The sequence below is a fragment of the Lygodium microphyllum genome, chromosome 2 (genome assembly GCF_053477565.2).
Source record: "Lygodium microphyllum isolate KBCC chromosome 2, Lygodium_microphyllum_v1.1.10, whole genome shotgun sequence".
Lineage (NCBI taxonomy): Eukaryota > Viridiplantae > Streptophyta > Polypodiopsida > Schizaeales > Lygodiaceae > Lygodium > Lygodium microphyllum.
In genome coordinates this window covers 54,541,980-54,566,535 of record NC_141136.1, presented here as the reverse complement: position 1 = coordinate 54,566,535, position 24,556 = coordinate 54,541,980, and the positions used below count along the sequence as shown (strand labels likewise).

Here is a 24,556-nt window from a genome sequence, read left to right as displayed (position 1 = left end):
CACAAAACCCGAAACAGTACGGTATGAATGAAACCACTCTCCACAAGGTGTCACATGAAAGAACGCATCTGAGTCCAAGAGCCAACACTGTGCATACATAGAGTGTATCTTTGTCATCTGCAAAGCACTAAAAGAAGCTGCTAGGATATAATCATTATCAACATTCTCAGGCTGCATAACATTGATCTCTTCAATTTTAACACTGGACTTTGCAGGTACTATGCTGCGATCAGAAGACTTATCCTGCACTTTGTCTTTCCCCTTATTTTTGCGCCTTTCATTGCGCAATTCATGGCATTGTGGCCTAATATGGCCCTTTTTCCCACAATGGTGACAAGTAACATCTGCATTCCTGCCACGGGATTTGCTACATGACTTCCCATGAGACTTGAACCGAGATTTCTGAGAATCCCGTCCACGGCCACTACCACTGCCATGCTTTCCATATCCATCATTCCTGCCTCTAACTGTCATAGCATGAGACACACGAGAGGCATCCAAATTCTTACGGTTAACCTCTTTCTGCAGAAGAGTACTCTCAACATCAAATAATTTCAAGGTAGTAGCAGAGGCACATAATGCAGTGCGGAATATATCCCATGACTCATTAAGAGTACCAAGCAAGAAAAGAGGAGTGACATCCTCTGCAAAAGTAATGTCTTGTGAAGTCAAGTTCTTGAGTATAGCATGGAACTGGCTCAAGTGAGCAGACATAGTCACATTCTCCTTCATGCGCAGATCCATAAGCTGCTTCAGCCAATACATCTGACTCGCTGGACTTTTCTTGTCATAGAGATTTTTTATCTTTTCCCACAACTGCCATGCACTCTGTTCTTCCTCAAAGACATTATAGTGAACCTGTTCTGTGAGAGACAATACATAGTGGACTTGCATAACTCATCAAGCTCAAGCCATTCCTCATCTGGCATAGTCGCAGGCGGATGCCCGCTTAACCTCAAAGGTTTGATCTGTGATTTCTGCACCAACACCTGCCAAATCTAGCTCTTCCAATAAGAGTAATTTGTGTCATCAAGCTTAGTGATGTTGAAAATAGCATGATCAATGAACGAACTCGCCATAATGCAGGCTAGAAGACTATAGACAGTTCAAAACTACTTGCTGTTTACTGCAGAAAATGACCAAAAAATCACCAAAATTGAGGAAAAATGGCGGAGAAAGTGGAATCAAAGCTGCTGCCCACCGAGTACTAGTGAAAGTACATCATTTCAGAGTATTTCAGCATGAAAAATCCATGTCAATCCATACATATATGTTTGCTGTAATAAATTTCAGATTTCAGTAAAAGAGAGCTAACAGTGCCAAAATCGGATCCCAAGGCAATCAGATACTGCCAAGACCAAAGCCGGCATCATGCAGACATAGCATAAGCATATGATGGTCGATAAGCATGAATCCAACACCCAAGTATGTCATACAAACATCTGCTAGTGAGTAGGCACACCCCCCAGGCAACGGGGCAAAGTGTTCCTGCCACTACCAAAACTTGACACAAGTAGGTGTCAGTTCACAAAGATACGGATCCAAAACTGAGACTTAGCTCATAAGCATACAGAGAACCAAGACATATGATGTATCATCCCAAAAGGTAAGAAGTTCCAAAGTCTCAAGTGTCGATAACTGCTCAATAGCATGTAACGGCTCAATGCATAAAAATACCATCTGCTCAATATTTGATAAGCATTCAAGAATGCTCCCACTGGCACAAAAGCCGTATGTACGAGCTCAAGAGCTCAAGCCAAGGCAAGACACAGTGCCAATGACATAAGTCCAAGACAATACATCAATAGTACATCCCGAACATGTAGGCGGTAGAGCATCCATATGTAGCATCCATAAGCATGTAAGACATCAAGTACATCCCAAGATACAACTCTGGTAAGCCAATAAATAGCTCAAGTAAGCTCTGAGAATCCAAGGTCAAGCCAAGACCGAGCTCCAGTAGCAATAGGCTCCAAACAATGTAACTAGCATGTAGTAATGGCATAGGCTAAGCATGTCAAGACCGGTCAGACATAAACAACATACATGCCATAAGTACATCCAAGACGGAGCATCCAAATGCTTTGCAAAGCGAGCTCAAGCTCAACCAACGATCCCGAATCAAAACCAAGCTCTATGTTGAGCCCCAAGTGTTAATACATCACCATATATGTCCAAAACATAGCCCAAAAAGCATAGGCATAAGTATACATGAGTAAAATGACTTCAGCCAAACTGTGTACAGCAGTGATTTACTGTTCAAAACTGAGAATTTCAGCACCAAAATCAACTCCAAATGATTGCCAAACAATAGGCATAAATTCCCCTAACATCCGGGCATCAAATGGGACCAACCGGACATCAAATGACAATGCCAAACAAGCTATAGCATCAAATGTCAGTGTAACACTGTCATAAACTGCCTGTGGACTGTTATGACAGTCCCAAAACAGTGTTAAATCAGTCCAAATTCTATGCCAACACATCAACCATCAAAACCAAGCATCAAAGCATGTTCATATGCCCGAAATGGAGCCTTTTCAAGTGCCAATGGAGGAGGAGAGCTGCTGTTGTGACTGTCAATGCTGAAGACACATATGGGGGAGCTACGTGATTCCGCCAATTGTAAATGCTGGTCCTGGGGCTGCAAAAAATGGTAGCCAAGCTTCGGAGGGGTCCGGTTAAAGCCAAGGAAGGCCTCAAACAAGCTCTAGCAAGTCTTGTTCAAAGGCAAGTGAGATATGAAGCAAGGAAGCTTCAATGGTGGCTGCCCCAATCTTGTTTACAGCCTGTGAGACCTGAGAACTGAAGTAAACCCTGAAGAAAATGATCAAATACCTCTGATGTAATGCCCTGAAGGTGCCCAACAATGCCGGGAAAGTGCTCCGGAAGCCGGGGAGTGACGGGAGTCGGATATGGCTGCCGAGAAGGAGACCCAATGCAAGTACGGAGTCGATGGGATGCTGAGAATGCCACGAACCAAGCTCAAGAGTCGGAAAGCAAAGCTCTGATACTAGTTGAAAGGGAGCGACGGATCGAAGGTTGGACTCGAGAGCTATGGCGGGAGAGCAAGAGCAAGAAAGGGAGAGACTGGAAATGGAAACTCCAACAATCACAATGTGTGACCGGGCCTTCCTTTATTCAAACTGTCACTAAAAGAATAAAGAATAAAGTGACGGTGACGGGCGCCCGCTACCTGCAGTGTGCAGTGGCGGTGACTGTCAGTGTAGTAATACACAGGCGGCTAGGCAGAGGCGCCTTTACCCCCAACAAGATCTAGCTCTGATACCATGTCAAAAGATGACGTGGCAGGCTGTACGGCAGCAGGTCTACATAGGAACAGCAGTTGATTGGCTGTAATCAGCTCCAAATTGCGTAAAGAGGGCTGGAAATCAGGCGCCAACTGATGGAGACAGCAATAGACAGCTTCGGTTGAGATGTCCTCCGCGAACAAGGTGTGGGCAGCAAGCTGAAACACCTGAAATCTTCAAACATGAGATTTTGATGCAATGGAAGAAGAAGAGAAGTGGAAGCCGAACCCGCCACTGGTCTTTGCCTTCACTGGAGTGGAGGATCTTTGCTGCTATTAGAGCAGATCTAGCTCTGACACCATGTCAAAAGTTAACGTACCAGCAAGACAGTAGGGTTTGCACGAAGGAATACGGAGTGAACTCGGCAAACATGGAGAAGAGAAAAGAAGAGAGAAGAAACTCTGATGAATGGAATGATGAAGTTCCAAATCATGGAGTGAATGCGATACAAGGAACCAAGGGTGCCATAGCACAAGAAAGATGATGAAGACAGCCACGAACCACGAACTGCAATGTTCTCCTGAAGGGGTGTGAGGGTAGTGAAGAGGTTGGAGAGAAGAGGTGAAGGACTGAATGAATCAGTCATGATGAATGAATGAGAGAGTGGCCTATAAATAGGCACAGTCAGTCTAGGATGGCGTTCCTTTTTGGGCCTGCAAACCCTAAACGCAAAAACGCAAACTGCGGGTGAAGGGTGAAGGGTTTCTCAACAATTTCATGGTAACAAGCCAAGGATCTCGAGGATGCAATGGGTGTTAGAGACAAAAAGTTGTAATAAGTATGCTTGATAGGTACTACGTGGTACCTGGTGTTAGATTTCGGCCTAAACCAATTTATTGGCCGCTAATGTCAGTGGTGGTGATATTAAAGACTAGGTATTTATTAATTAATTAATAGCAATCTAAGGGCTAATAACTGCTCACGAATACTTGAAAGATAAATTGGCCTAGCTAATTTGATTATTGGCTGGTGAAAGTATATTTTTGAGCACTAGAATAATTATTAAATTAGTTTTTAAAATTAATATTCTAAAAAATAATTTAATAAATAAGCTGAATAATACTGTAAAAATGGGATTAGAAGGCTACCACTTGGCAAAACTTACCCATGCAAGTAGAAAAAACGTTTCTAGGGGGTTTTGAATTCTATTCTAGCCATTGTGAGAGAAAAGGAGACTGTTACAAAGTAAGGAAAGGCTGGTAATGTGATTTACAACCACCAGGGATCAATCTTTCAGCATGTGACAGTAGTTTGGAGACCTTCAAGAGTAGTGACAACAGTCGAAAGCCCTTCTGGTACAAATGAGAGCATATAGGATGGGACAGTAGTCTTTTTTGTGGTCCTAAGTTGTAGATGATATCTTCCATGGCTGTTTGAGCAGTGCAACAGCAGTTTTTCAGCATTTCTCACAATTAAACTCTAAAATTTCTCTCTCTACAGCATTCTCTCTCATCCCCAAGTCATCTTTCAAGTTATCTTGGCAAAATCTAGCCATTTGAGTCGTCTAGGGTGAAGATATTGGAAAATCTCTACTGTAAATCCTATTTTTTAGTAGAGATTAGAGTTTGGACATCTGTCTTTGGATGCATGCTTAGGATTAAGGGCCTAGGACTTAAATTCCAATAGCTGAAATTGAGGAATTTTAGAGAGATTCAAGAGGCCAACCAACAAATATCAAATTTGGGGCTAAATTTGTCTTTCAAGGAGTAGGGTGAAGGCCAATCATCAAGCAAACCAAGGGGGCAAATTGATTTGAAGGCTTGTTCATCAATTTTAACAGCAAGAGGCACTTCTATTAGCAAAGGAGATTAGAGGATCTGAGTTGTACTACTTCCATTTGCAATATAAGATAAAGAAATACTGTAAGGTGTGAGAGTATTGGGGCCAACTGGGTGTCCAATGTCCAAGATTAAAGTACTAAAGTATGCATTTTCAGTTTATGCTCAATTATTAATTGTTGTAATTAAGTGCTTAATTAAGTTATTTACCACCCTATCCGAGAAGGAAGGTTGGTTTCATGGTTCCATTGTCGGGATACTATCAATTTCCTTGATTCGATAGGCCCAAAGGACCTGATTTAAGGTTAGAGCCTTTGCTCTAGTATTGAAATTGTTTTCAACTGAGCATTATAACAAGAATGTCTTTAGATAGTGAGATGAAATCAAGCAGGGATGATACCTCTTCCTGAAAATTCATGAAGCATTGGGAAAAATGCAATGATTGATCCTAGATTTAGCACAGCAGGGATCCAAAGTACTGCCTAATGCTCAAGGGGGAGGTAGCATTTCCACTCCTCCAATTGTGGACAGCTCTCGTATGTAGTGAAACTCAAATATATTCAGCATGCATCCAAGGTATTGTGCTGACAGTATGTTTGCCATGAGGTCACTTACTCAATATACTAGTCACTGTGAGATGTATGCAGATGAGTATGAGTTTCAACCGGGCACTGAAACTATACTTTTGCATCAATGTACGATTAGTTTGGCATAATTTTTTACCTTTTGATCAGTTTAAGAACTCTTTATGGTCACTTTTGGGATCAATTTTACATTAGTTTTTGCATCAGTTTTACTAATCAGTTTTGCAATCTATTTGTAATCAGTTTGGAGTCACATTTGCAACAGTTTGTGATCAATTCTCAGATCAGCAAATGATCAGTTTATGATCAAATTATGCTTAGTTTTCAATGGTTACAGCTAGTTCCATGGATCGTAGCATGTTAGTAAATGCCATTGACAATTTCGGCCATGGTTTATGCTAAGAACATGCTTTACTATGGTTCTGAAGTCAGAACACTTGAGAAACGTGAGTTATGGATGCATCCAATGGGTTTCTAACAACAGTTTTGGACTGTATTTCAGATTTATGCTGGCTAGAAATTTTCAGCAAGATTTGGGGCATATTGCATGGTTAGACAACAGTGACCAATGTTGTGATTGTGATGCCTTATGAAAATTCTAATGCAGTATGCTTTTCTTTTGGCACAATGCAATGTAATCAAGGATGATTGCAGGGATTTCAAGGGGGAGGTTTGTCATGGGGACGTGAAATTGTGAGATACTCTAATCTTGCTAATAACATTTGATTAAGATATTAATCAAATGTGCAAGGTTATTTAGCACATGTGATGCACATGATAGTTATTTCATGGTAACAGGCCAAGGACCCCGAGGATGCAATGGGTGTCAAAGGCAAAAGTTGCAATAAGTTATGTCTGGTAGCTACTAGGTGGTACCTGGTGTCAGATTTCAGCGTAGACCAAGTTATTGGACACTAATGTCGGTGGTGACATTAGAGACTAGGTATTAATTAAGTAATTAATACTGGCAGTCTAAGGGCTAATAACTACTCACGAATACTTAGAAGACAAATTGACCTAGCCAATTTAATTATTGATCGGTGAAATTAATTTTTTTTGCACTAGATAAGAAAGAGTTCATGACCATTTGCTACATGCAACTTTTGAAGCATTTTAATAAATTTAGTTCAAGAACCATGGACTAATTAACAACAATGTATTTTGTGTGCGACCTAACCCTAAAACCAGAGCATGCTTACTCTATAGAACCATGTTACAAACTTTTATCTTAACATGTGCATGCAACAAACTTCTGTATGTGAATCCAATGACCTTGCAGACATGCAAACCTGTAAAATTATTTTGGTTGCAAACATACACAGGCAGATAAAACCACATGCACTTTCACATGTATATATCATGAGTTGAATAAAGAGAGAGAATTTTCAATGCAGATATGTATCACTTTAGACAATCTAAATTTCCTGACATAAACCTTTGTAAAGAAAGCATTCCCATATGAAAATTTACTAGCCATTCTACACCACTACATCACATCTAAATCTGTCCTAAACAAAACACCACAATTTAAAAGGTCTTAAATCCCTTACTTCCATCAAGGAACCGAGTTATTTCTCTCTCAGCTGCCAACTGCAAAGGAAGTTGAAACTTGAAAACTGGATCTTCATAGTAGCCACGTTCAGATTTTCCTGTAGAATTTGTCTGAATCCCGTATGCAATAACAGAAGGACTTCTTTCCTCCATGTGCAAAGCTCCAGTGCATCTCAATGGATTCTTCAATAGCCAACTTTCTACGTCAGCTATTGTGCTAAATCCCAACACCTGCAGGGAATGACTCCAAGATTAACATCTGACAGCTGGTAGCCTGATGTCTACATGACTCTTAAAACCACTTTCTGCCCTTGACTCAAAAGGTTCATAGAACGGCTATGACAGACATTCACAATTTGGAGGTTTGCAGCTTATACATCAGACAAATCCAAACTTCCAAATTCCTATATATGAAATAGAGGTTGTAACCTATACTAACAATGGAAAGGGGAAACATATTCAATGCTCAGAGATAGACCTGCTGAGCTGGCTAAAGCTTTCTTATATGATGAGCACCAACAAATGCCTTAAGCTATCTTCATAGTTTTTTGCTCCATGGACCTTTCCAAACCACCAAGAAGATAACCAGTGCGTCCTACAAATTGGACTTACCTCCAGATATCCAAGCTTATGCCATGTACCATGTAAGCCATTTAAAGGAACCCTGGGATAAGGTGAGAAAATTGTTGCAATCCAAGAAGTCTTCGACCTAGAAGACACAGCTTGTTGCCCTCCACTCAAATCTGAAACAGATCTTCATTACAGAATTAAAGAATCACAAAGAACTGCCTGTCCCGAATATTTAGTCAAAATTGAAACACTACCCAAGACAGAGGCAACATGAGAGTTTGCTTGCTCTAGAGTTCGCTTTCCTAACTTTCTCCTTCAGGATATTGTTGATACTTGTATGATCGTCGCATAAGCCTGTCCCGCCCTCCCCCCCACATGGGCAGATAGCCCCACTCCCATGTTGCTGCTGTCGCCACTTGGCATCTGTTCCAGCTGCATTGACTGCCCCGCCATCTTCTCCTGTGCCAGTTGCCTGCTCTGCCAGTGGCCTCTCTGCTGCCCACCTGCTCATGCCCTCCTTGGCACCACCATCAAGCTCTTCCTCTCTGCTGCCCCATCATCCCTGCATGCTTACTGCCACCCTGTTGCCTGCTCTGCCAGTGGCCTCTCTGCTGCCCACCTGCTCATGCCCTCCTTGGCACCACCATCAAGCTCTTCCTCTCTGCTGCCCCATCATCCCTGCATGCTTACTGCCACCCTGTAGCACAGGGATTTGCCACACTCCTCCACCCTTTCAGGCATTCTGTCCCCACTTTCCTTTCTCAACTGTGTTTTTTGCTGCTCTCTCTCTCTCTGCAGCAGCTTTTGAGCATAGCTTCAAGATTGGTTCCACTCTACCCTTCACATTGGCACCTCATGCATAGTCCAGGAAATGGAGCAGGAGTTGGAGTTGAGCGATTTCTATGGACAGGTCATGGACTCGTGCTCTCGAGCATAGCTCCAAGATTGACTCCACTTTACCCTTCGCATTGGCACCTCATGCATAGCCAAGGCCATGCTGATGGGACAGGATATCTTTATAGTTCATTTCACTTTTTCAAATGTCATGCAGGAGCTACTTGATAAGTTGCCTATGGTCTCTGCAAAAGGGGTATCTACATGGTTGCATGCATCATGATTTCCAACTTTGGTTTGTACAACAGGTATCTATGGCACCCTGTTACTCTCTTTTCAGATCTTGCAGTGGAGTATTGCTAGCTGGTGGAGGACTTTAAATGCATCCTTCACAGATGTGGCGACAGGTGTGGAGTTACTGAAGGTACAGGTGTCAGTTGCTGATGTCAAGAAAATACCTACAAGTTGCAGATCATGGCTGATAACTCCTCATTTCATCAGTAGATCATTGGCACAGGCCAACCAAGCCAGTGTCTTGGATACCATGCAATCGCACATCAGGGTGCAAAGTGTACAGATTTTAGACATAAGCCTGCTCAGCATCAGACCACTTGCCAGACGGAGTCCCACCCTATGGCAGCGGATGATGGTTTAACCAGAGTCCAATATCACCATAGTAAGGGCCAGACATCCCCAACAGCCCCAACTAAGAGTAAGGACCCAAGAGGGCCACATCCACTCAGCAAGGCCCCCCACAGCAGCAGGCCCCTCCTTATTACTAGCATCACACCATCCTCTACCTCCCCCTCCCCCTCCTTCTGTCACCTCTGCACCGTGCCCCCCCGCCCTCCCCCAAAAAAAACCGTCCCTCACAAGTCAGAGGTATCCTTGAAGCAAATGGTATGACCTTCTAACCTCCCAAATCATCCCCACCCCCCTCCTCCCTCTTAAACCCATTCTTTCTCATCCTCCCTGGACCACATGTCATTCCTACCCCTAGCGCTTCTTCTCCATGAGGTGACAAGTTCCACACCCTAGTGACTTCCCCCCAATAGCAGCAAAGCATCCCTTCTTGTCCAACAAGAGGCTCCACGTCCTTCTCAGTAACCGGGCAATGCCCAGCTTCTTTCACACAAGTTTATTGTGGACCTTGGTCATACATGAAGATTGCAGGTCATCAGGAGTTTGTACTTCCATCAGAGGTGGAAACCTTTGTGATTTGCAAATCTATGAATGGAAAAATGCACCTACTGCTGCCCTTGAAGGGCCTGACTACTTTTTTTACACGATAGATACTCTAGTGAGTGGTCTTGGTGGAGGGCATCAAAGACCAAGTGATGAATGGCCGGAAGGTGGTGTTGTGGAGTTGCTTTAGAAGCAGTGGCCTAAGTGCATGGTAGACATTAAGTGGAGGTTTGGAGCAGAGTTCCATCACTTCAACATTCTCCTACATACCACACAATGTGGCGCTCCCTCTTGGACATGATTGAGTGGCCACTCACAAGTAGCTTGAATAGAGGCTTAACTAACAACTTGGCTGATGGGGGCACACTCCGCAATTCAAGTCGTAATGTCACGCCCTTACTACGCCCATAGGCTAGGATGCTTGCAAGAGTGGAGCTCTATTCTAAATCGACATCCAAAAGGCATTGCATCATACCCAATTCCCCCACTTTCTCAACTTCGACCATGCTGAATGGGAATCTATCTAGCAAACCTTGGAGATTTTCCATGAGTATACACCTAGCATCTTAGATATAGTATAGGATAGGGTCCATGATAGTATAGCATAGTGTTCCAAGAAGCTAGCTGTTTGGCAAGCACTACAACCAGCCCTCATTGGATGCATCAACATTCTGTTACTTTACGAGGATAAGCTCTCTCTCTCTTTTTTTTCGTGAAGATAATTGAATTTAGTAGTAAATATTTACATGAGACCATCAGGTCAACATTCTCACTGTATCTCTTACATGCTATTACATCAGACCATCAGGTCAGCATACTCAATCTCTCTCACACTGTCACTGTAGAAGTTTATAAGACATGAGCAGGCTTCTCAGAACAACCTATTACATAACCAATTCTAATAAACCAGACACAAAGACCAGCTGGAGTAGAGCGAACAATCGCCAGCCAGGGAGCGGCAATGTCCGGAAGGACCAGGTTTGCTAACATCATAGAAGTGATTTGCCATAAGTTGCCATAAGACCAATCCACGCACACGGGCCACATGCCCATGGATGCCTGATGCCGAATCAAAAATAAAGGCATTGCGAATACGCCATATGTGCCACAGGGCTGTCCATCTAAGAAAATGGAATAGGTAGGAACAATCTGAAGACAAAGAGGGCATAGAGGACATATTTCCCATAATCCACGAATGAACGGGTATGCGGTGCTGGGACACCGAGAACCACACACGGGAAATGAAATTCCAGATCTGTCTCGCAATAGGGCAAGAGACAAAGAGGTGAAGCAATGTCTCATCACATGTAGTACAGAAAACACAGCGGCCTGCAGAGATCTTTCGGGCATAGAGCACTTCTCCCATTGGAAGACCCCCAATGAGCAGCCTCCACATGAACACTTTACCCTAATACAGAACCTTAGACTTCTAAAGCTGGATAAATCTGTCCCGCCACTTCTTTCTGCTATCCCTGAGATACCAGAACTTATTAACCTTCTCCGTGACCCATCTTTTAGCTTCCACCATCTGATGATATATCTGATTCGGTGATCTTTTCTGAAAGTCATCAGGAAGCACAAACTTCTAGTCATGCCATGGATGCAATGGCTGTAACGCAGGCAAAGGAGAGAACCTCTAAAGATAGTCTTGTATTGACGACCAAATGTCCCTGTATCCACGAGGCACCCTAAAGTACTGACGAATACGCCTAAAAGAATAAAGGCGGGACTGCCCCAAAATAACCCCATCATAGACTGTCTTCAACCCTAACCTAGCCATTCGATTAAACTTATCTCGCTGCAAATCTTTATGTGGCCAATCCAACAACCTTGAGGAAGCCAGTATTTCTCCTTGCAGCGAATTTTCCTCCATATGAATATCCGGAGGACTCCAGACAGCAAAACGAAGCATCTACTGCCATCAAGCAATTAAATGAGAAAGGAGAAAAAACTGGGAGATCTTTATGGGCCTCATAGAATTAAGAGCATGCCACCAGGAAGCATGAATAACCATGCTTCCATGAGAGATGCCAGTCTTTTCTATGAAGAATTTGGCAATATCTAACCAAGGATGACACTGAATACATAGACTCTGCAAAAGAGACAGCCTCAAAGCGGCCATATGCAAATTAACATCCAACAAAGCTGCACCCCCCATCCTTTTCGGAGTGGTCACATGCTGCCAGGAAATCCATACCTGCCCCAAACAATTGCCTTTCTTTTTCCACAGCATAAATCTGATAGGCTGGACCAATTCCAAAAGGGACTTCTTAGTCCAAGGCAGCAATGACAGAAAGAATGAAATCATACTAATCATGGTGCATTGAGCCACTTTTAGCCTAACATGAAGAGGCCAACTCTGAGATTTCTAGTACATGAACCTGTCATGGATTTGGAATGCCATCCAATCCAACAAAGCACAGGGAGAAACCTCCACACCAATAGGATATCCCAGGTGTCTAGTTATATTGCCCCTCGGGATCACAATTCCATTCCATCCCAAGGCCTGCAGATCATTTTCCGTACAAGAGAGAAGGGTGGATTTCTGAGTATTAATGTGAAGACCCAATGCCAAAGCAAAAAGGTTCCAAGCCACCATTGCCCGATTGACATTAATAGGATCTGCCTTGAGGAACATAAAAGAATCATCTGCCAAAGATTGGCCCACAAGCTGATCACTGCTAGGAAGAGATAAGCCAACTATCTCACCTTGAGCTGCCAACTTATCCAATAATGAGAGCATCGGGTGAGTTACCAAAGCAAACAACAAGGGGCTGAGTAGACAGCCTTGCCGAAGAGACCGAGATAAGGCGATTTTCTCCGTAGTCCCTCCATTAAGAGCAATATAGGCCACAGCACCCTGACTGATGGTATCAACAAGAGAAATTATATGGGGGCCGAAACCCACTGTAGACATTAATTGCCGCAAAAATGACCAACTGACATGATCAAATGCCTTCTCAATATCCAGGTGAAGCATAACAACCTGCTAGCTAGAAGCTTTGGCATAATCGATTCCCAGCTGGACATTCAAAATGTTGTGCATTATATTCCGACCTTTAATGAAACCATATTGACGTGGATGAATGAGGTGCGGAAATACTTTTTGCAATCTGTTGGCAACGATCTTGGAGAAGATTTTATATAACAATCCCATAACTGGAATGGGTCTCCATTGTTTCAAAGAGAACGGAGAGGGAACTTTGCGCAACAACCTAATGATAGCAATCTTCCAATCTAAAGGCATCATACCCGAGTTCCACACCTGCTGGCACAATCGAGTTAATGGGTCCTTAAGCAATTGCACATTGGCTGAAAACAGCTCATTAGGAAGCCCATCCCAGCCTGGACTTTTCCTTCGAGGCAAGTGAGACAGCACTCCTTCCATTTCCTCGGAAATATCGACCTCCATTAGATTCACCCATTCTGGTGCGACCTGATTACTAACCAGGCCACAAATGTATGTTCGAGCAGAGAGAACAGCATCTGTAAGGATCTCTTGTGGACCCAACAAGGCCCTATAAAAGTCAATAGTCATTCGAATGATGGAGGCAGGATCAGTCACCATATCACCTTGCCCATCCTTTAAGCGCACAATATTTTTCCGAGAATATTTCTGATGCAGATGAGCAAAAAATTGATGAGTTTGACTATTGTTATCATATAAAGCTTCGGCTCTGGCTAACTGTTTGTATTTTGTATACTCCTCTTCCTGAAGAGATTGGACCTTGCCTTTCAACCATTCAATGCAAGTGAGCAAGTCATCATCAGAATCCCCGGTCTGACACAAAGCCAAGGAATGGACCTCTCTCTCTCTCTCTCTCTCTCTCTCTCTCTCTCTCAAACTAGCACAGTTGGGAAGGTGCTCTATGGAGGATCCTTCACCTATTGGGAGTACTCGAGCAGTGCTCATGGGCAGAGTGGAGTTTGCACCTTAATTGGTTGAAGTTTGTTGTCATGTGTGAGAGATCACAAGATTGTCATCGCAAGGGGGACCTTGTGGATCATGTTAGATATTCAGGTTCTTGCATTGAAATCCTCAACATCTATGCATCAACAGAGGCCGTAGCATAGGTTGCTTTTTGACTAGAGGTGGTGGTTGGCTTGCCCAAGGTGGAGTCTTGGATTGTTGGAGGTGATTTCTACAATCTAGAGGTCTTCAAGGATCAACAAGATAGAGATATATGACTTCTAGAATATTGCACACTGAGAGTAGGAGGCTTGGCAAGCCTTTCTTTTTGCAGTTGGTACCAAAGATGTCTAAAGAGACCCAATCTTCCACATGCAAGATGGATCACTAGACTTCTCCCAAGAGCTACAAACAACTAGAAGATAGCCTCTTGCAATATTTGGACACATTCTATGTGGGTGATTGGAACAACCCTCAAGGGGGACTGTAACAAATCTTTTATATATCAATTATTACCAAGGCATATTGGCTCAATGATTCCAAATTAATTCGATACTCATATACTTTGAAAGGTGATTTGTATTATTTAAGCGTTTCAATATATAATTAAATGTTTATCTTTCTATTTAAGGGTAGCCAATGGCCAAAACACTCTATAATTATACTTGGGTTATCATTGACAAGATGCCCAAGAGAAATTAAAAGTTTAGTCGAGTAGTCAGATTGACCAAAAAGCTCATATGACTAAGACTTTTATACTCACATAGTCACATTGACTAGGAGCCTATATAATGAGTGGTTTCAAAAAGTGAAACCAAATGCTCATGATCGAAGAAACAAACCATGGACCAGTGAACCTATATAATGAAGCTCTCCAAAAGTTAAATTTGGCAACTCCTAAAATTTAGGAGATTACTATTTTTGGAAGTTACTCAAATGGAAATTCAGTTCGCGTCAAAGGCTCTCAATTTCGCAAAAAACAATTTTGTCTTCAACAGCTATCTCAAATTCTTAACCATTTGAGAGATTTTTAGAATAGAAGGTTTGGAAGCTTCTTTCTCTATTAAAGTGGCATGTGGCATCTAGAAGAGGACATGTGTTATTTTCAAGAGACACTTGTCGTTTATAACCTCTACTTTCCACTTTTGAGCACCCAAGCCCCACACCTATATATTGGAGGTCTCTCTCTTCATTTGAAACAAGCTCTCATACTGAAATTTCAGCTACATGCTTTGTATTCTCCTATCTCTTTCTCATCCAAGAAACACTTTCTACTTAGCTTGATCTAATCCGAGCACTAAAAAAGAAAATCAACTTGTTGCCCCGAGTTTGTAGAAATTAGGGTTTCAAAACCCTAATTTTTAAAATTGCAACAAATCAACCCTTTGTATATGATTCAAGTACTTGGTGCCCGTGGTTTTGTTTCAATAAATTCTTGAAAAGGAGAAGGGACTGATTCCCCTCTCAATGTGGTATCGACTCCTCTCTCTCTCTCTCTCTCTCTCTCTCTTTCCTTCCTAATTTTCATGGTAATAATTGATTAAGTTGGTTAAGTTCAAAGTATTATCATTCTCACATTCTTCCCTGCACTTACATTGGCATCAGAGCAAGGACTTTTTCTTTGCAAAAACTTTTATGGGTGACAAGATCTTTGGGCTCAACTTTCTCACCATGTCAAGAGGTGAAGAGAAGAATTTTGGTAAACAATCGAAAGGCTCCCAACACTCTATATCTATATGCTTCTATGATTATGAGATGATATAAAGATACAAGGAGCTGAAAACAAATCCAAAAATTCAAGCTTTGATAGAGAGAAGGACTAAAGCACGGGCTAAAGTGAAGGTCTTTGAAGATTTCCTTACCGAGAAGGCTCTTGAGACAGATAGTATTATGGCTACGAAGGCTTATTTTAATATGAAAGGTATCAATGTAATTGATGCAACTAAGTCTATGAAAGGTAACATATCACCTATCAATCAAGGATCCACCCAAGCAATGACTTCTAAGTCTCATCATACACAAGCTGCCTCCTCTTGTCCCAAGAATCCCTCCATGGAGAACGGTACAAAGGAAGTCAAAGAACCAGCTATTTCTATGGTAACTAAATCTCCAAAGATACTTTTAGCAAAGAAAAATTATGCTAAAAGAGACTTCAAGCTTGGAGAGAAAAGTATCAAGTTTGATGTTTTCTATGGTAAGAAAGATTCTCAGAAAGCTGTGTCTTTTACTAGACAGTTTAATGTTGCTTTTGGTAGTGAAGATTATACAAAAAAATCGAAAATTAAAATGGCTAAAATGCATCTGAAGAATGCCGCTTTGAATTGGTGGCTCAAAGTTATTCAAGAGGAAAAGGAACCCAAGTCTTGGAAAGAGTTTAAGGATATGTTCAACAAAAAGTTTCTGCAATCATCCTTTGAAGCTGATATGCAATAAGAATGGAATGAGCTGAAGCAAAGCCATGGAGACAATGTTGAAACATATATCAACATGTTTACAGTTGTTTCTCTTAAATTTACATCTCTTAATGAAGTTCCTTCCAATATGGAGATAAGAAAGCTTATCCATGGATTACATCCGACGATACGGCAAGCTGCCAAGATGACAAAGCCTGATACTTTGGAAGTAGCCCAAGATGCAACCTTAGAAGCTAAAGGACTGCATATGCCATGGATGCTTGGTAAAGCCTTAAAAGAAGAACCACAAAGGAAGAAGATCAAGATGTTTGACCAAAAGAAAGCAGATAAACAAGAACCAAAGCATAAGGATGGAGGTAGACCACCTTTGCCATCCAAAAAGAAGCTAACATATCAGCAATTAGCAGAATATACAAGAAAATGGCGATGTTTCTTGTGGACAAAAATGACGCATGGCTGGTCAATGTCCTAATAAGGCAAAGAAGGAAAACTAGCCCAAAAAGGCACCTCAAGCAAATGCTATACCTAAGGAATCCTTGCAACAAGATGAAACTCCATCAAAGAAAAGTAAGCTTTTTATGACTTGGGGTAAGATTGCTAATCAACTTGTTCTCATTCATTTTAATATAGGGGTTGCATATCATTATATCCATCCTCGTATTGTTGAAGCTCTACATCTACTAAAGGAGAGGTTTGAAACACCAAAAATGTCAGGTGATACTTTTCAAGGAATGGAGTCTAAAATTACTCCTATTTTGAGAAAACTTCGAATTGACATAGAAGATTATGTAGATCATGAGAGTTTTGTCATAGGAGATCTTGGTCATTGTGATATTGTAATAAGAATACCTTGGCATAGAAGAATAGATCCATCCATTGATTGGAATCAAAATAATTTTAGATTCCCTTTCAAGGGTAAAAATGTATCTTTTGATATAGGGGTGGAAGGAAAATCTATTCCCATCTTATCCCATGTACAAATTTGTAAAGCAATGAAAAAGTCTATTTTCTCGTACTTAATTATCAAAGATTCTAACAAAGAGTCTAGAATTGAAGAGTCTATCTCAAATATGAGCAAGGACCGAATGAGTTTCTTAAAGGAGTATGAAGATTATTTTGCAAACACTTTACCTGATGAGTTACCACCAGAGAGACCAAAAGATCATCACATTGATCTCATTCCTAGGAACTCACATCCAAATGGGCAACCCCACCATGTGAGCCCAACACAACAAGAGGAGATTATGAAGCAAGTGAATGAGCTCTTCGAGAAGGGTCTAATAAGACCAAGTTCCTCACCTTTTTGCTCTCTAATTCTCTTAGTCCAGAAGAAAGATAGATCTTGTCGCATGTGCATGGACTACAAGGCCTTCAACAAAATTACAATTCGGAATAGGTTTCTCATTCCAAGAATTGATGATATCTTTGGATAGATTGGATGAATCCAAAGTATTCAGCCAGATTGACTTGAAGAGTGGCTACTATCAGATAAGGATTGCTCCTCAAGATATTCATAAAACAGCATTCAAGACAACTTTTGGTTTGTATGAGTTTCTTGTGCTACCGTTTGGTCTCACCAATGCTCCTGCAACCTTTAATAGAACGATGGAAAGAATCTTTAGTGCACATCGGAAGTTTACAAGTATTTTCTTTGATGATATTTAGGTCCATTCAAAAGATGAAAAAGAGCATAATCAACACTTAAAAATAGTGTTTCAAGAACTCCATAAATACAAACTTTATGCGAATGGCAAAAAGAGTCAATTTTTTCTAGAAGAGATTCACTACTTAGGCCATATTGTATCCAAAGAAGGGATCCAGATGGACCCAAAAAAAGTCAAGGCTCTCATAGAATGGCCAGAATTGTAACTAGTGATCATGAAGTTTGAAGTTTCTTGGAATTATGCTCTTATTACAAGAGATTCATTAAATGATTTGCAATGGTTTATTGGACCATTGCATGATTTAACGAAGAAACAAGGAACAATCAAATTACAAGACCATGTCCTCACAAAGATCCTTGACATGCCTGATATTTTGACTAGTATTAAGCAATTACAACAATTTTTAGGTTGTTTGAACTAGATAAACTCCTCTACACCCAACATAGCCAACTACTCCAAGGACCTTTATCCTCTCCTTCGAAAAAATAATTTTCATTGGCAATCAATTCACACACTAGCCATTCAAAATATAAAAAATATAATTAAGCATCTTCCTCCCCTTCACGTGCCAACAGGTCTACCATTAATTTTGTATACAGAAAGAGGATAATCTCAATATCCTATAATTTCAGTCTATCCTTTGAGTTGTTAGCACATAGAGCCATTCAAAAAGTATCCCATGACTTAGCTAGAGTACCAAGCAGAAATAAAGGATGCAAAGGATCCTTGAACTCAATCTCCTATGAATCTAGATGATTGATGATGGAGTGAAACTCATTCAAATGTGTAGACACAGAAGTCCCTTCCTTCATACAAAGGTCCATTAACTATTTCAGCCAATAAATTTGAGATGCAAGACTCTGCTTGTGATTTTGGACTTGCATAGCTCACCCAGTTCAACAAACCCTAATGTTGTTCCAATTAATCAGCAGCACCAACAGCGTCAATCCCTAATCACTTGGTCAGACCAACTAAACGGCAAGTAGATGATCGCGACTATGAGTCTAGTGTATCAAGTCAACAGGAAACAAGAAAAAAAAAGTGATAAAGTACAATGTGTACATAGAGTACAATAGGATGAGGAATAGAGGTCATCTCATCCAACACCCATCAACTTCCTAAGGAAGGAAAAACACTCTACTAAGAGACTTTTTGTGAGCAAATCTGCAAGATTTTGATCAGTTGAGATCTTGACAAGGACAACAGACTTGTCCTCAAAAACCTTCAAGGTAGAGTAAAAATCTCAGATTGTTGTGAGATTTGGTGTGTGAGAAGAGCACTGTATATTCTGCAGATTAAGCCCTTAAGGGCCTGTCCACAATTTTTTTGGATATTTGAGGCCGTTTCAGGCTCCGTTTTGGAGGCGCAAGGTTGCGGACAACAATTTCAAGGTATACTATAATTTCGGCTATATCGATCAAAAGTGGGTACACAAGTTGCAAATTCCAAATCTGTAATTTTTAAGTTGTTGCAATGGCATTCCGATGAGCCAAACTAGAGAATGAAGCTTTTGAAGCTCTAAAGTTCTATATCAACAAAGGATATGTTTTTATTATACCTAATTTGTCGAAACCTTTCTTTGTGGAATGTGATGCTTTAAGAGACTGCATTGGTACAGTCTTAAACCAAGAGGGGCATGCAGTTGCTTATGCAAGTAGAAGGTTGCAAAATGTAAAAAGGAATACTACTATCTATGAAAAGGAGTTAATGGCCATCATTCAAGCTTTAAAAATTTAGAGACACTATCTTTTAGGTGGAGAATTTCTCATCAAGACAAAACATGATAGTTTAAGATATTTTCTCAACCAACCAAAGATTTTTGAAAAGCATATTCGATAGGCCAATTATTTAGCTCAATTTAACTTTCAAATACTGAATATTCTTGGAAAACAAAACAAGATAGCAGATGCCTTGTCAAGAAGACCTCAGATTCACAGTGTATATGATTCATTATATAGATTTCACTAGTATAAGGAACATGTATGCTTTTGATGAAGATTTTAAAATCATCTGGGGGATTCAACAAATCTTTAAGTATTATGGGTGACCACAATCCATTGTAGGTGATAGAGATCCACGAACCACTGGTCTCTTTTGGCGAGCTCTTTTGAAAATTTGGGTACAAAGCTTACATTTTCTTCTTTTTATCATTCTCAAACAGATGGTCAAAATGAGATAGCCAATCTCACAATATTGAATATGCTGAAGTGCTATTGCCATGAAGCCAACCAACAATGGGAAAATTATTTGCCTTTGGTAGAATATGTCTATAATAACACAATTCATACTTCTACAAGTAAAGCACCATTTGAGATCATATATAGAAAACCACTCTTATTACCTATTCTCAAAACCAAGGAGGAGATATTTCATATTGATGAGTTCATACGTGATATAGATACAGCTTTTACCCAAGTTAGACGAGCTATCCAAAGATCTCAAGAAAAACAAAAGAAAGCAACAGATAAGCATCGAAGGCAATTGATTTTCCAAGAAAGAGATTGAGCGTGGCTAAAATTTGACAAAGCTCATCTAAGAAGCTCTAACAAGCCTTCATCCCAAGTCACTAAGCTTACAACAAGAAATTATGGATCATTTCAAGTCACTAAAAAGATTAATGATGTTTGTTACACATTACAACTTCTAGAGCATTGGAGAATTCACAATGCTTTTCATATCTATCTTCTGAAGTCTTATGAAGGGTCTCCACCATTTGAACTTGCAATAGAGAATCCACCTAAAGTAGATAAACAGGAGAAGATACTTCAACCAAAGAAAATAGTCTTTCATATTATTAGGAAATGAGAAAGAAACATTTCTAAAAATTTTCTTTTGAAGAAGTTGTAGAATCAAAAATACTTCAAGCAACGTCTCAAGGACTAGACAGATTTTAAGAGAGAGGGATGTAACAAATCTTTTTTATATCAATTGTTACCAAGATATGTTGACTCAATGATTCCAAATTAATTTTGCTCATGTACTTTGAAAAATGATTTGTATTATTTAAGTGTTTCAAAATATAATCAAATATTCGTCTTTCCATTTAAGAGTGGCCAAAACGCCCTATAATTATACTTGGGTCGTCATCATTGACGAGATGTCCCAAGAGAAATTAAAAGTTTAGTTGGGCAATCAGATTGACCAAAAAGCTCAAATGACTAACTTTTACTCTCACATAGTCACATTAACTAGAAGCCTATATAATTAGTGATTTTAGAAAGTGAAACCACATGCTCAAAAGCTAAATTTGATAACTTCTAATATTTACGAGGTTACTATTTTTGAAAGTTGCTCAAATGAAAATTCTGTTCGTACCAAAGGCTTTGGAATTTTGCAAAAAATAATTTTGTCTTCAGCAGCTATCTCAAATTCTTAACTATTTGAGAGATTTTTAGAATAGAAGGTTTGGAAGCTTCTTTCTCTAAAAAAGTAGCATGTGGCATCTAGAAAAACATGTGTCATTTTCAAGAGACACTTGTCACTTTCAATAAACACTTATCATTTATAGTCTCTACTTTTCACTTTTGAGCACCTAAGCCCCATACCTATATATTCAAGGTCTCTCTCTTCATTTAAAACAAGCTCTCATACTGAAATTTCAATCGCATGCTTTGTACTCTCCTATCTGTCTCTCATCCAAGAAACACTTTCTACTTAGCTTAATCTAATCTAAGCACTAAAGAAGAAAATCAACTTATTGCTCGGGAGTTTGCAGAAATTAGGGTTTCAAAACCCTAATTTTCAGAATTACAGCAAATCAGCCCTTTTGTTTATGGTTCAAGCACTTGGTACCCGTGGTTTTATTTCAATAAATTCCTGAAAAGGGGGAGGGGCCCGTTCCCCTCTCAACGTGGTGTCGACTCTTTTATCTCTCTCTCTCTCTCTACCTTCTAATTTTCATGGTGATAATTGATCAAGTTGGTTAAGTTCAAAGTATTGTCATTCTCACGTTCTTCCCCGCATTTACAAGGACGAATTGAGTCGCTGGTAGAAACCACGCTATCAAATCATGCACTTATTCTAGTCTTTGAACTCACCATGTCTTGGTTGCCCCACAATAGCATGCATGCCTTGCATGCTAATGTGGGGCTGTAGCTTGGGTCACACACAGAGGTCCAACATACAGCTATGAAGACACTCAGGGGAGCATTTCTTTTCTCATCATTGGACAGCATTTGAGCAGGATCCCTATCCTAGACTACTCACAGACATAATGGACTCAAGGACATTGTCACAGATGGGAGTTGATTTCCAGCATTATAGCTTGGTACATATGGACTGCAAGATGTAGCTAGGTCATTGATCTTCAAGATATACCCATCGGGGAGTCTTTATCGAGGATTTAGACAGAGATAGTCCACACTCTCCGTGGGAGATGGGAGAGGTTGCAGGGCAGCTCTGAAAGGATGAGAAAGAAAAGAGAGGCTTTCCGGCAGATTTGGGATTCAGACGCCTTCTTTCATACTACCCCTCAGATGGTCTAGCACTTTAGCCCACCAAACTCGTTGTTTACACAAGCATTGTATCTTTGATGTACTTAGTTACTCTTCACAAAGTTTCTTGTACTTTGTATTTACCTTAGGGGGCTTTCTCGGAGGTGTTATTAATAGAATTCTCTTTTTTTGGAATGGAAAAAAAAAAACATGCATGCCTTGCTGTCCAAAACTCATTGGAGATAGAACTTCTTTCGAACCCTCCTACTTTCCCAAAGCTCTAGAAGATGACTTCTTGTTCTTGCCCTTGCTGTCCTTTGTATAATGCAAAAACTACACAAACCAAGGATATTTGCCAAGTGGGCAAAGATATTAGTTGTTTTCCTCAGCTGAGCTTTGAATTAATCATCACAATCATCCTCTTCTTGTTGGTCATGAACATTTTGAGCCCTTGAGGGACCCGTTTCTTGGTCAGAACCTACAATCTCACCATGCTTCCTATGTTTCATACCGTACCAAGATCTAGTGTTCCATCTCTACCAATGCTCATTGATCTTTCAAATTATGAAGCATCATCATTGCTAGAACCCATATCACTTGAGTATGATGGCATGCTTACTATTTTGCACTCAGCTGATCACAAATTCAGTAAAATACAGCTTCACTAGCTTGCACACAAGTGCCTCAAGTCAATTTACTCAAACAAGTTGATGTATACCATCAATAGAACCATGAAACCAACCTTCATTCTCAAATAGGGTGGTAGATGACCTAATTTAACACAATTTACAGCAAGTAATAAATTCACAAATCTGAAATTCGATACTTTGCTAATTAATCTTGGACAACAGACACCTGATTGGCCCCAAAAATTGGTGCCTCTTGTGGTCTTCCTTTAGATTGTATTGCTACAATTTGAAGTACACTGAGATATAGGCTGATCTCTCTTCAAATCTCAATACAACAAGCTGTCAAAAATGACCAGCAGCTTTTGAAATCAATTTGCCCCTTGATTAGTTCAATTTGGGCACAAACTAGTTTTCAATCTCTTGCATGCGAGTACAATCAAATTTCTTCAACTACAGCTGCTACTCCATTGCCTAGGTATTCAATTAATGTTGAATAGGTTCCCAAGGTGGCTGCGAAACACTAATTTCTGCTATAACTTGGGGTTTGACAACAGTAGACAACTACTTCCCTTTAACAAGTGCTGGAAAATATTGAGAATTTCTGGGGAAATGTCAGGGAAGAAGAGAAATGACTGGAGAGAGAAATTTTGGGTTTCTATTCCCACAAATGGTTCTAACCAGCAGCAGCTGTCCACTCCAACCAACCCAATCACCTCTCACTTGCTACTAGCCAGGGCTCAAAATATGCTGTCGCTTGCCCCTAATCAGCACCAAAATGCTAGCACATGCTATCAGATAGCCTCCTAGGGTAGTCGCATGTAACCTATGGCTCCTCTTAGCTGGCATCTGGCTCTAGACTGCTTCCTGATGGCTGATCTCTCTCCTCTAGCTGCTGTCCACATTCAAAATGCCTGAGCACAGCCGCCGCCAACCCCCAAACAGCTTCCCTTGGTTTGCATGGGCAATTTTGCCAAGTGGCAATATTCCAAAAGCAATTTTCAGCATTAATTAATTAATTTTCAAATATAAATTACTGAAAATTAATTCATTCCATTTGACATGTCCACTAATTGGCCTCAGCCATCCTCATTTAATGTGCTAAGCCCTTTGGAACTAAAAGTTGTTCCAAACTTTATTTGACCTTAGTCGAGCATTAATTAATTAATTAATGCCTAGTCCAAATGTCACCACAAGACATTTCTTGGGCCTAACTAATGCTCTAGGGTCAAATTGAGACCAAGCGGCCACAGTACCTATCCAGCACAACTTATAACAACATTAGCCATTGTCACCCACATTGCATGCCTAGCAAATGTCACATACATATGGTTATGGTTTGATTTTGCAAGGCTACACAGATTCCAATTGGGCAAGAGATCCTAACGCCTAGTATTTGCATGACGGTTATATCTTCTCCTGAGGTATGGCTTCCATCGTATAGTCTAGCCACCGTAAACAGGAAAGGGTGGTTGCCTCCCACCCCGAGGTGGAGTTTAAGGCACTCTAAGATGGCATCACTAAAGTTGTCTACCTCACGAGCTTATTGGCAACACTTGAATTTCAATGTCACATTCTAACCATGATCTTTTGCGACAACCAGAGTGCCATCACACTTCTTGGTAAACCCATCATTAGTATGAAGACGAAGCATGTAGGAGTCCGTTACCATTTCACTAGAGAGCAGGTTGAGCTA

At 40.6% G+C, this 24,556-nt stretch overlaps 1 protein-coding gene across 1 annotated transcript in view; it reads right to left on the bottom strand.

Annotated features, from left to right (window-relative positions):
* The window catches only part of LOC148039753 (ABC transporter A family member 11-like), a 104,980-nt gene that overhangs the window by 70,249 nt on the left and 10,175 nt on the right, over positions 1–24,556 (bottom strand). The window contains exon 2 of the mRNA XM_087693616.1: positions 7,224–7,455. Coding sequence (XP_087549742.1) covers positions 7,224–7,455 — 232 coding nt within the window. The remainder of the gene's footprint in view (positions 1–7,223; positions 7,456–24,556) is intronic.